At 32.7% G+C, this 14,008-nt stretch overlaps 1 protein-coding gene across 1 annotated transcript; it reads right to left on the bottom strand.

Moving 5' to 3' along the window:
* Positions 1–255: 255 nt before the first annotated feature.
* LOC132049299 (TGACG-sequence-specific DNA-binding protein TGA-2.1) lies at positions 256–7,214 on the bottom strand. The gene is made up of 11 exons (XM_059440050.1): positions 6,453–7,214; positions 5,537–5,640; positions 4,730–4,800; positions 4,420–4,605; positions 4,035–4,112; positions 3,890–3,949; positions 3,694–3,771; positions 3,548–3,599; positions 2,380–2,651; positions 1,481–1,729; positions 256–679 (listed from the first exon to the last, which is right to left on the bottom strand). Exons 1-11 carry the CDS (start codon positions 6,548–6,550, stop codon positions 530–532), a joined length of 1,398 nt encoding a protein of 465 aa, XP_059296033.1. The 5' UTR covers positions 6,551–7,214; the 3' UTR covers positions 256–529.
* Positions 7,215–14,008: the final 6,794 nt, after the last annotated feature.

The following is a 14,008-nucleotide window of genomic DNA, read 5'->3' as shown; positions in this document are numbered from 1 at the left end:
CTTTGAAAGTAGTCTGTTACATCCCTACAAATTAATTAGAGTAAAAAGAAACGAAATTTGTGAATTTATGCAGGAACATAAATTACAGACATGTTCTCTTTACCGGATCTATTTACATAATGATAATTATGATATAGTATGTTCTTCTTTAAGCTATAAAAACTTATACTTTAAAGAAGAACACCCATAATTCTTGCATAAATAGAGAAGTAAAATGATGACACACTGCTATATTTCCAACATCCGAAGAGAAACTTCCCAAATCACAACTATAATTTGTTTAAGCATAAACTTTCTATCTCTTACATTTCTTCAACTTAAAATCCCTAACTAAACTTTTGCCTTGTAAAGCTAAAAACACAGTTACATTATTGGTTCCTATGTCACAAAGTAAACATATGGCATTCCTAACACCTAGAAAAAACAAATTTTACACTTCCCCAGCCACATAAAGTACCACTTTACATTTAACTTAGCTGCCTCTCATACTGGCCAGTGTATCAGCAGAACAGTGCAATCTATGTCGCGCTTATTGCTCTCGTGGTCTGGCAAGCCAAAGAGAACTGAGAGCTCGAAGACGGGAGAAATATTCATTTATTGCAAGAAGAGCACGAGCCGATTGTCTGGTTGTCAATATGCGATGCATTTGTTGCAATGTTTGTTGACGCAGATTGTCCGCCTGTTAAAAATTGCCAGAAAGATGCAGAGACTTTTAGCTTAACAAATTTTGCCCCCCAAGAAGAAATAAAACTAATAAAACAAACCAGAAACTTCTGTACATGGAGTTGCTACATCTCATTGCTACGGGGAAATGAACATGAGCCATCTTGAATCATACACTCCCTCTATCCCAGTTTATGTGACACACTTCCTTTTTTATTCAGTCCCATAAAGAATGTCATCTTTTCTAATTTAGTAACAATTTAACTTCAAATTTCTCATTTTACCCTTATTGAAATGATTTTATAGCCCCCACAAAGGGTTAAGGTCTGCGAATATCCTACCCTCCCCAGACCCTACTTGTGGGATTACACCGGGTATGTTGTTATTTTATAGCCACAAAAATTTATATGGCTTTAGGCCAAAAGTTTCAAAAGTCTTCATTTTCCTCTTAAACTCTGTTTGCAGCCAAACACCTTCACTAAATTGGAACGAAGGGAGTAATTCATAAGAGACACAAGTATGAGAAGGGTATACAGATGACAAAAAGCCAATTGTTGATTTTAGAACGTCAGGCAAACAGAAATCTTGGCTTATTTTATGACCCTTACAGGACATAAAGAGGACAAGGTACCCAGAGATTTTTAGTTCAAAGAAGAAACAAGACGTGTTCTAAAGTTTCCATGGGGACATGCTGGTTGCACCTCCAGAGATACATTGCTTGCCTCCGACATCCGCATGTTCAAACGACTGAACGAGCATTTGCAGCATATCCATCTTTAAAATAAAAAGAACAGGCAGCAGCAGCAAATATAGTTACCTGACGGAGAAACCCTTCAAGAGTCCCTAGCTTCCCCATAGCCATAGCCATTTGACCCATGTAATTAGCTACATCCCCTGATGACCCTTCGGGAGCTGGAGTTCCATTGGCTAATGTTTCCGCCAAGGATTGCTGCAAAGCTTCCATACCTTGTGAAAGAGCATCTTCCGCTTGATGGGATGACTGCTGCAAGTTGTAAATGCCAGCTAACTGTTGCTCTGTCAGAGGCTCTAACTGACTGACTAGAAGCTGCAGTACCAAAGAAATTATATCACCAAAAAATGAGAAAAATACTAAAATAATGTGTAATTGGTTATAAAGTAACTTGCACACGGCTTAGAAATAGCATTTTAAAGTTATACTATACAATTATGATTTATTCAATTTTGCAAAGAGTATGATCTAGAGTTTTAGCCGAAATTGTCCCTTATCTATGGGAGTAGGTCTATTTTGGTCCTTCAAGTATAACCTTGAGCATCTTTAGTCCCTTAAGTTTGCTAAAGTGGAGCACCTTTGGTCCCACTAACATAATGGACTTGAAGCTAATGGTGACTACCAAAAAGCACTACTAAACACATGGCAAAAACCAACCGAAATAACTTATCTTCGGTTTGATCCCAAATGCTTTTGAACTTTTTTTTAATAAAACTGACTGATCGATTTTTTTGCACCAAAAACTGGGGGGGAAAAACAACCGAGCTCGGCAGATTTTCACAAAGATAAATCAATGAAGTTCCACGTACTATAAGAACTTATTAGTCCTGCTAATAATAGGACCTTCTCACACATGATCAAAAAGGATAACAGCTTTTTATAATCCTATACAGGGAAAGTCTAGATGCGAAATGTACAAGAACATATGCAGAATTTCACGCCCATAAGAGCAAGAGAGAGGTCACCTTAAGAAGTTCCGATGGGCGGAAGCCACCAATCCACATAAAACACCGCTCGGCGGGGGTTTTCCACATCCCTGACAAGACATGGAATACGTCCGCCTTGGCTGCATTTCCTTTCACCCTGAAGACCTCATCAAATTGTGCAGTGACATTACTCACAATACTTCGCAGTTCAGGGTCACTTGCATGTGAATTGACAGCTGTCCTTAACTCAGTGATGTGTTTGTTGTGTTCTTCTAACCAACGACTATATTCTGCATCAAATGCTAAGGGCCCTGCAGAACAGCAAAATCTGAAAGGTTATCTTAGCACGAGCAAACAACTTTCTGGAAAGTGCAATCAGAAACTACATAAGGGGTTGAACATAATCTTATTAAAATAAACCAGTGTAATACGAAAAAGTCATGTATTAAAACAAACTGAATGCATAAAGCAGCAACTGACTCATTCATTATCTTTATCATAGCAACCATCGTAAGTGTGAGAATTATGAACATCGACCACACCCAAGGGTGTGGCCTAGTGGTCAACGTCAAAGTGGGTTTTCAAGTCCCAGCAGAGACAAAAATACTACTTAGGTGATTTCTTCACATCTGTCCTAGCCTTGGTGGACAAAGTTATTTGGTACCTATTGCTGGTAGGAGGTCGCAGGTCTCCCATGGAATTATATGAGGTGCGCGCAAGCTGGCCCGGACACCACGGTTATTAAAAAATAATTATGAACATCGACCAAGCCCATCGATAGCCCAAAGCTTCACAACCTTTGATATAGGGTCAAAGCTAAGACATTGAGGACCTATTGGAAGCTGCAGTTTACTTTGTTCCTCAAATTAAAATTCAATGTCATCCACAGCGTATCGACATGCAGATGGATTTCAAAAGTAATCTTATTAACCCAGTCCAGTTAATCAGGGAAAATCAAGAAAACTGAAGTTCTACAAACAAAAAGAACACATTTTTCCAGTCTTATTTGCTTCCTAAACACAGATCACGCAACTACAACATATGAGAGACGAACTATTCCTGAAAAAACAACCCACATCTAGCTCAATTTAGTATCAAGAAGTGATACATCCTCAACAGATCTAGAAGAATCCGAGCAATTTTCTTGTTCGTTGAAATGAAAAAGGAAGCTAGGGAACACAAGTTAAACGACAAGAAAAAGGCATACCATTGGCTCCCACTCCATTTGATTGATCTCCCATGTTTGAAATGTACTTCCCCTTCAGTTTGACAAGAACCCAAAATAAGAAAAGATTGTGGAACCTCCTAAGATTGTCCTCCCGAAAGCACGTGAAAGGAAGAAAAAGCCAATACCTGTTGACGTGCTCGCTGAAGGTCCTGCTCCAACTGCGAAAGCTTCAGCCGGCTATTCTCCAGCTGTTGAACATATGCCTACACCATAAGCAAGTACTGAATTAGTCATCTAAAGACAAGATACAGGCTTACATTACATATCAAAGTGGGGAAATGGGAAAAAAAAATGGAGGAGAATGAGAGAAGAAAGGTTTACTTTTTTCCTCAATCTACTTTTTCTAGCAGCTTCACGGTTTTGGGCGAGTCTCCGTAATGTCTGAAAGCAGTGACAAATAAGCAAAAAGAATATCATAAAGGAACATGAGTTCACCTCTTCTGAAACTAAATAGTAAAAAAAGGACCTTTTGATCCAAGACTTTTTCTTTTGATTTGTCACTGGAATCTGAAGCTACAACAGCCCTGGATTGACCTGTCTCAATCTGCATAATAGGGAAAAAAAAAAAATCATACATGACTGAAATGTAAAAACACAAACCAGATAATGACAAATATCATACTTTAAAGTAAAGAAATTTCCACTTAATTTTTCAAGCAAGCAATGACAACTATTGAAACTAAAAGATCCTACGGTTTCGTTGGTTCGCCTATATGGCCCCTTCGCTTCTATTAAGTTTTATTCTTAGTCAAATCAACATTGATTCCAAGAGATCGGAGGTCTTTCCATACCAAGTAGAAATGGACTAAGACAGGCTAAGCGATGAAACCAAGACAAGCAGAGTAACTTACCCGTTGATTTCTATCATCCCCATCCATGTCAGTTGAAGTATCAGTTCGAGAACCGGAATCTGCCATGTTGGACTCTCCCCAATTCTCAGGATGAGTGCCGGATGCAGCAACTAGGTTTGATTGCAATTGTATTGCCTGAGATCCCGGAGCAGCAGTAGACAAATTTGCATTTGAAGGAGCTAAATTCTGCAAGCCCGACCAAAAAAAAAAAAAGGAGAGAAAAAGATATCAAAATTGGCTAAACGCTATCAAGTTAACAGTTTCTACTTCTCTTTAGGAAGAAATGAGGAGAAAATAATGTCATGTTTACCCTATTGATGGTTCCAGAGACGTCAAAACCCACTGCTGGATTAGTTGCAGAAGTTGAATTAAATAGCGGACCTAAACCAACAAAAGGACAACGAAGACATATTTATCAATCATACTAGATGGGAAATGGTCAGTCTTCACATAAGTAACACAAGTTCCTGGAAAATTGTGAATCACGTATAGCTGAACAATAGAAAAGAAACACAAGTGCTTTTCAGTAAATCTAGCATTTCCACTACAGTTGAAATCAAGCTCAAGAATAAAATCGCTACTTTTGTATGGAAAAAGGTCATATCTCTTGCACCCATATTAGGACATATAACCTATTCACATTTGTTCATTAGCGCGAAATCCGACCTTCCTGTAATAGGTATACTAATTTAACTCTTATTTAACATTGTCCGAACAGGAAGACCCAGTTCGAGATATATCAAAAAATATTTTGGACAATGAACTTTAGTCTTTCTAATTCATATTAGCTATCTCAATATCAGAAAACATTATCTACTTACTCTCCTATGCGCTCGAATATATTTTCCAAAAACTATAGATATTATCTGTATAGAAATATTACTTTTTCGTAGATTATCTATAAAGAGAATTCATATCGTTAAAGTACCATGTCGACCGAGGGCATGAATTGTACTTTCAAATGCTCACTAAAAACACTAAAGATAAAAACATTACTTAGTGCCTACTGTAAGTCCGTAATTTAAAGAACACTTGATACCAAGATTCTTTTATCAGGTGACAGATAGGAAAGATAGACAGACCAAGAACATTCAGGATTAGCCTTAAAAATACATACTTCGATTAACATTAGCACCATCTCCAATACGGAATCCAAGATATTGCTCAAGCACCCCAAATTCAGACATTCGAGAAGTATTTGTATTGTTCCCTTCTGTGCCCCTGAAATCCAAAATCAGAGTCCAAAAACATTATTAAACAGGAATAGATTATTCAATATGTCACCTTCAATGACATATAACTATTCTAGATCCACACTAACACGGTAATTATACCGCAGGAACTCTCTCAAACAACTTGACAATTAAAAAAAAATGGTTTAACATTCCTTCCTCCTCTTACATATTTCCCTTGTTTTTTGGAACTAGCGGAAGATAAGTAGAAAATAGAAACAGCTGATTTACCTAAACCGTGGAATGGACGACCAAGGGCGGAACTACAGGGGCAGAAGGGGATTCATTCAAAACCTCTTTGCCGGAAAACATGGCATATAAAAGATCAAAATTATTTATGAACCCCTTTGGTGAAAATTCTATCTCCACCACTATCACAACCCCGATGAATAAAAAGAGAGAAACTATCCTAAAACTCATGGAGTCACCTTACCAAACTAGAATTCAAAAATCACATGGTATATAAAAGGTCAAATTATTTATGAACCCCTTGGTGAAAATCGTGCCTCAGCCACTATCAGGACCTTGATGAATATAAAGAGAGAGTTAATCCTAAAACTCATGGAGTCACTTCTCCAAGCTAGAATCAATTATAGGTGACTTCTATGTTATTTACATGAACAAAATGAAATACACATGGCCTAGTTCTCTAGCAACAATTTCAAAACTTGAATCCTTCAACACAATAAAGATGAGAATAAACAGTAATCCCCATCTCAGATAAACTAAAACAAATTCAATACTTACAAGGACTGAATTAAAATTCATAAATAAATCAAAAAAGGATGTTAAGAGATATACATGTGATTTGAAACTGGTATCTGAGAAATGAAACTTGGCATCCCAGAAGTACCAATCCTATTGCCTTCGGTACCAATCTTCACAGTTGTACTAGTCATGAACCACCACCATCATCAACCTCAGTTTACAAAAACAATAACTACAAACCCCTTCAAATATATAAAGCACCAAAACTATCAAAGTTGACTAAAAAACCAAAAACTTCCAAAACCAACCGCTTAATCACTCCAACTAAGACCTATATAAAAGATCAAAACAACTTTAATACAAACTCTCAAAAACCAACAGCTAACACAAATCAAGACAAAACAAGACCATTGAATCAAGAAAACTAAACCCCAAGACAAAAAAACAGCTGGAAATGAACACTCTTCACAAAAAAACACCAAAAAAGGTCAAAACTTTAATAAAAACCAACTACTTTTTTCATCAAAATAAGTAATACCCAGAAGCTAAAATTGTTAAAAAGACTTCAAGAAAATATGAAAAACAGCAAAAAGATCAAAACTTTAATAAAAACCAACTACTTTTTTCATCAAAATAAGTATTACCAGAAGCTAAAATTGCTAAAAAAAAAAAAAAAAAAAATATATCAAGAAAAAATAAATTTTCTGCACCCCACTTGGTACAAATACTAGTTTAGCAAAGTTGAGTGGTTTAAGTACTGGCAAATAAACAATTTCATCTAGAGTTTTCTATATCAAGACTCTTTTTTTTCTAACACAAAATTCCATGGACCGTGTATTTATATTTGTATAATTTTCTTTAATATAATGTTATAGTTTATATATATTATATATGTCGACGAAGAACGAGGGAAAGAGAGAAAAAGAAGACAAACGTGACGTAGAGACCATTACAAACTACGCTAGCCACCACGTCATTTTCAAGTTAAGCTTTATTTTATTTATTTGTCCAATTTTCAAAGCCACCGAGATCATCACTGGTACTATATAATTGTGGAATATTTTAATATTCCCTAAATTATTTAGCCCACTTACGTAATAGTAACATTTTAATTTCAGATTCTAGTCAGAAAGTCTTGGAAATTACAGCTAATAACCCATCCAAGATTTTTTGTTTTCACTTGCATCCCTTTAGTTTGAAGGATTTGATATCTCGAAGGTTTATGAGTTGTTTTATATTTGTCCATTATTTGTTTATCCGTTTATATAAATTTATATCACTTCTTTGATCTCAAATATGTTATTCCAGCTAAAAGTTATTTATCGGTTTGTATTAAACGATTAAGATATCGATTCTTTTTATTGGTTAATCGGTTTTTGATCATTATCGGTTCGGTTATCGGTTTTTAAGTTAAGATATCCTTAATTTTTTTCAAGAACAAAGAACCCATATTCAAAGCGTATTTTAAATAAAAACGAATTAACGAGATGCAAAATGAATAAAGTAGCTACAAAAGAAATATGCATGTTAAATTGTCAAACTTAGCTATAAATATATATACCATTCAAAAAATCAATTGCACTTTGCTCCATCACAACTCACAAGGCACTATTATACAGCCAACTTGGTAAGCAAGTAAAAGAAAATAACTTATATGGTGGCAAGGTTTAGTGGATCGATTTCAATCAATTAGAGCCATGCCAAAAAAATTGATTATTGTTAGTTGAAAACTATTCTCTAATAACTTAGTCCCGTGTTCATGACTAGAACTTTATTAGACTATTGTTTGAGGGACCTTAGTCCTTAGACTCATTGTGCAAGCACTCCTTGCACCTACATTCACACTTACAAGTTTAGTATGGTGATTATACAATATACCAAGTTCCTCTTTAGATAACAAAATCATCCACAAAGTTAAATCGAAAAGCATATTTAGCTATAATAGGCATAGCCAATAATTATATATGGAAGGATTATATGGAACGCTATCGATTTTTTTAAAAGGACTCCTATAAATTATATATGAAAGGTTATATATGGAAGACGTATAATTATAATTAAATAAATGGTTATCGGGTTGTCGGTTCACCCGTTAACAAAAGTGGTGAACCCGAGAACCCGAATCTTTACATTTTTTTTTTATCTTTAAAAAAAAGAAAAAGAAAAACGATATTCTAATAACTAGAGAACACCACAAACACAGATACACGGTTAACCAATAACCGATTAACTCGAACCATTAATCCAATAATCTAATAATCGGTTCGGGTTATTGGTATAACCGTTAACATGCACAGCCCTATCTCGAAGGTTTATGAGTTGTTTTATATTTGTCCATTATTTATTTATCCGTTTATATAAATTTATATCACTATCTTTTATCTCAAATATGTTATTCCAGCTAACATTTCTATTTGGAGAAGTTTTGAATAATTAGGCTGCCACGTAGGGGTATGTTTGGAACCTTTTTCAATTGATAAATGGAATATCTAGAACCTTACTTACCCATTCCTCTATCCGATATATTGATAGGGGTAAGTTGTTTGGTAGTGATGAGCTGCATGTATTTCTTCCTGAAAGTCCTAGTGTCACGCTTTCTCAATATCTTAGAGTTGCTTGATTGCCATAATGCTATTGGATTAGCTAAAAAAAATTTTTTAGTGTCTTTTAAGTATAAGTGCTTATATATTTAGATGCTTCTGAAGATCATTAATCTTTTTTTTTTTTTTTAAGAAAGTTATCTTATAAATAAATATATGATTTACGAAAAACTCGTTTATGATAAAAAAAAACGTCTTAAAGTTATTTTTAAAGTATGTAGGGTAATATTGAAATTAATAAAAAATATAAGGGATAAAAGGATAAAGTTGTTAGTCTTTTATTACATGACGCTATTATAAAAAAATATTAGAGCCAAGCTAGACAACTGTTAATCGGAGGGAAAATTGTCTTCTGATTTACTGTTAGTTGGAAACTTTTGTTCTCTAATAACTCTTAACACTTTTTAAAGTTAAGCCAATTTTTTGTTACAAACAAGAGTATATGTTACACTATTTAGTAAGACCTAAAAATCCATACGACGTAGCCAAATACTGAATGCAGTGTGTTTGATCTATTTATGTTGTTTTAATCACTTAGTGGTCTAATTAATTTAAATTGGCATGTTATAAGTATATTAAGAAGATTAAATTGCTCTTTGTCAGAAAAAGTTTCATTTTTTAAATTGAAACAATGTTGAAGAGCAAAAAGATTTCAATCATCCCACTGCATTTTTATTTTATATGATGATTGATTCATCTATGTGAAGACCATGTCTACAGCTAAAACACAAGGTCCAGTAGCTCAAAGTTTAGCCAAACCTCGTAAGACATTAATTAATCTCATTAATTAGGACAGACATTATAGTGATATAGGTTGCCCCGTTGCACTAATTGCACAAGACCTATAGATTCATGATAGGTAAATGATCGTTGGTGGATGTGGATTATGCTAAAGAAAAGTCGTTGGAGCTTTGGAATATACAGAAAAACAGAGAAGTACAACCGCCGGTTGATGATAAGTTTCCACTTAATTTTTTTTATTTTAATTCAAAATAAGTGATTACTTATATGATCAAGAAAAAAATAATTATTTCTTTTAAATTTATTCCTATTTAAATAAGTGAGTTCTTATGTAATCTCAACTATCATAATTATTTGCCCTTAATTTTAAATTGTATAATTACATCTAATTACACACAATTCTATTTACCTGAGTGGTTTTCCAAATAGGCCCAGTGTGCACAAATTGTAAATTGGAGGAAGTTTGTTGAAAATTCCATAAATGAAATAGTAATGATTAAAGCGTCATAGTCAAACACGTAATAATAGTTTTGGCTTAATAATTGTCAATAAATGTTTCTCGAAATAGTCAGAGTTTGATTATGTTGACCAAAGCTCGTCGTAGCCTACTTGTCTAGATGTGAAAGCCTTGTTAGAAAAGAGATACTCCCTCCGCTTTAAAATAAGTAAAAAAAAATTAGTATTTTTTTATTTAATATGAAAGAATTTACAAATTTTAGAGGTATTAATTAATTTTTTTCCTAAAGTTACTCTTTTTTTAATGGGGTTTTCAACTCCCAATGCTTGATATTCCTTTTTATTTAAGAAAAATTTGAAAAAAGCAAAAGAGTAATATTATCAATAATTCTTTAACTAATGTAACTAATTAGCCTAAAAATTCACTTATTTTGGACTGGAGTTAAGAAAAATGGTGTCTGTCTAAACTTATAAGCTAGTTAAATTGATTTATAAGCAGTTTTTAGTAGTGGTGTCAATGGTTTTCAAAAAATCAACTTAACCGATCGAATCGTACCGTACCGAATTAGTTTTTAGGTTTTTTTAAATAAAACCGATGATTTTTATATAAATTTATAACCATACCGAATAATTCGATCGGTTTTTAATTTTATAAAAATAAACCAAAAAATACCGAATAAGTTTATATGTATAAAATATATTCTATATACAAATTTAAATATAATAAAATATTCAAATTTTCGCCTTGTGTTGGGGATGTTGAAAACAACTATTGGTTGACAACATAATTAACACCTAAAGTTCCAACTCTAAAACCAATTATACTACTCCTATTGAAATTAAATTAGTTCTAGCATCTCGAGTAGTACCTAACTTGTAAGCTACTACAAGGTATTCCAACGATCTTGAATAGAAAGCTAAAAAGTATTAGATATCTTTCGTCTAGTATGATTTTAAATTTATCTTATTGGATACTTAATCTTAGTAGATTCCGTTCTTGAGTCTCTTGCTGATTGATTTTTGCTCCCTTCGTGCGATATAAATTATACTTTTTGTCTTTTCTTAACATTGTTTTGCACTACCGTCAAATAGTGGATCAATCTTTATTCTTGTCGTCCTTCATGTTTTCTTGATTCATCACCCTTTAAATAGTAAAAATGTCTTAGTGAGTTTTTGCCAAAGTCCTATAAAAGTATATGCATGATGTCGTGTCTTTAGCTTTTATTAGTGACTACAACACGATGTTCTTTAAAAAGAAATCAAAAATTAACCTAACTGTATCGATACCGAAGAGAAACCGAAATGATGGGACGGTTCCAAAAAGTATAATTTTGGTTCTACAAAATCAAATAATCGAAAAATTAATATGGTATAAATTTTATAAAATAACCGCCCGAATCGTACCATTGACACCCCAATTTTTAGCATATCTAAGGTTATAAACATTTTTCTTAAGCATATCTAAGATTATAAGCATTTTTTGTTTGACAAAATATTTTATATTTCATCCTAAATATTCTTTCTATATTTGTCGTTCCTCCATTTTTTTTAACAAGAATACTTTATAATTTATAATTTTAGTAAAAAATTTAGGAATGTTTTAGTCATTATAACAAAAAATAGTTTATCAATATTTTTTAACTAAACACATCAATTGATTATTAGCAGTTCGAGCGCTTCTCTTCAAATATGTATCTGCTTATTTAGAAAATTAATTTAAATACTAAAAATTATTAGATACTTACAATCAGCTAATCGACACAAGCTTTAATTACTGCACTATTTAGTTACCTCTTAGCAAAAATAATTCCCTAAAATTATGCAATTTTACCATTCATTACATTTTTTCACTTATTAATATTCTTGCAATCAGCAAATTATCTCATATTTGTCTTTGTCTTTTACAGAACTTCAACGTGAAGTCGATAGATTAGTGTGTCCAAACTTTTTGAGAAAAAAAGTCCAAATGTACTCTTTAACAATTGATTATAGTATCAAACTATCCTCAAGTTTGGAACTTCATTATGGGTCAAGGACCAAAACGACAAGAGTAATATTAGATCGAACCTTAACGGAGGACAAAATTACTTAATTTCGGATAGTACATAAGTAAACTTGACCATTATTTTTGCTACTGCCTCCGAATTAAAAAAAGAGTCCACTTAGCCATTTGCACACCTCTTAAGAAACTACTCAGTTCAATTTTTTTTTATGTAAATTGCTAAACTACCCCTAATTAAATAGGCATTAAAATTTGATCACATAACACTTAATAGGAGCAAATCTGAAAGAATAAGGTTAATTGTTTTTTGATTTAATAAATGAACACTTTTTTTAATCAAAAAATGAGAGGCTAAATGGATACTTTTTTGGATCAGCAGGGAGTAATAAATTGAATAGGTTAAAGAGGGAGAAATGTAGTTCAACATTTATAATTATCTAAACTATATGGGCTACTTAGTCAGTACTCAGTATTGACAAATGTTCTATATTACTCCATTTCCTATTCCAGCGCCACCTGCCAAGGGAGGTAGATGCTTCCCAACTAGATACATATCAGTTTGTATTTTCCAACACAAAGTAATTAAATATTTTAATACTACTATACTATTTTCGTCCAATATTATTATAATTAGAAAAGCAACTTTCTCCGAGATACGTTAATTATATTATTAGCATGAAAACCGATATTTATCACTAGCCAATTACCTTGTTGCTTCGTGATTTTCATTTGTTGCAGCCTTGCAGGATACTTAATTAAATTATTAGCAGTATAACAAAATTTATTAGGATCAATAACGGATGCAATTCTTTAGCATAGGATTTATCTAACTCAATATTTCTGACACACGAAGCAAATTTATGCGGAAAAATCATTGAAATTTGAGCAGATTCTATATCTAAATTTTATAATTTTAAATACTATAAGTTTAGTGTTAAAAAATTTAAAAGTCAAATCCTTCAAATTTAAAGTCAATTACCTTCTTACCCACTTTTAAGTACGTCTTCCGCATCAAATTAAATGGAATTATCACTGCTTGTGGTGTCAAATAAGTTTTGTTCCCCTTAATATTTCCCTAAATATCTTTCCAAATACATTTGACTAACTTCTAGTACAAAAAAAAAATTCAAAAATAAGAAAACTTCTTGTACTATTAAATTATTGTTAATTATAGAAATTAACCATAAATATTTATAAATTAATCGTCACATTTACACTGAAAAAATGTATTGAATTTTTGTGTTTTGAATACGTCATTTTTCTTAAGTCGGAAATAATACTCACTATTTACTTTCAATGTCGCCTTTTATCAATTACAGATGCAATTATTAGGCAATCAATTCATCCGAACCTCTATATATACATATAAACTCATTAAAATTTCAATGAAAATTATATATGAATCAATAATTTTAAAAGTATAGCAAACTCCATAATAAAATCGGAAGGTTGAACTATCAAATTTAATATTCGTTCCGCTCTCCTATGTCATGAATTCTTGAAGAAAAAGAAAAAAGTACTCCATAAAACATTCATGCGAGAAGTAAATTACGAAACTCCTTTTTTTTTTTTTTGGTTGGTTGACAAATCCTAAAATCATTTGAAAAATGTTTAAAGTCCTTTAGTGCATTCCCACGTGAAAAAAAAAACATGATAAGATTGTCACAAGTGGTGTTAGAAGCTTCGTAGATGTAGACAACGGACCAATAGTCAAAAGATATACTAGTACTATTTTAATTTCTAGAATCTAAACAGATTGACTAATTTCTAAAATTGACCAAATGTTTCTTTTTGGCCAAGGAAGAAAGAAAAATTGAAGTTCGCTGCAACTTTTGTTGTTACTTTAGAAA

Source organism: Lycium ferocissimum, chromosome 3 (assembly GCF_029784015.1).
Source record: "Lycium ferocissimum isolate CSIRO_LF1 chromosome 3, AGI_CSIRO_Lferr_CH_V1, whole genome shotgun sequence".
NCBI lineage: Eukaryota > Viridiplantae > Streptophyta > Magnoliopsida > Solanales > Solanaceae > Lycium > Lycium ferocissimum.
Note: the sequence above shows the minus strand (reverse complement) of the source record. Positions and strands in the feature narration are given on the sequence as shown.

Excerpts from the sequence above, each read along its gene's own strand:
- LOC132049299 (XM_059440050.1), bottom strand. The coding sequence starts at position 6,550 with ATGACTAGTACAACTGTGAAGATTGGTACCGAAGGCAATAGGATTGGT. Across the intron at positions 3,600-3,693 it reads TTCAGCGAGCACGTCAACAG|GGGAAGTACATTTCAAACAT; the intron begins GTATTGGCTTTT and ends GTCAAACTGAAG. Across the intron at positions 2,652-3,547 it reads AAATGGAGTGGGAGCCAATG|GGCCCTTAGCATTTGATGCA; the intron begins GTATGCCTTTTT and ends GCTGTTCTGCAG.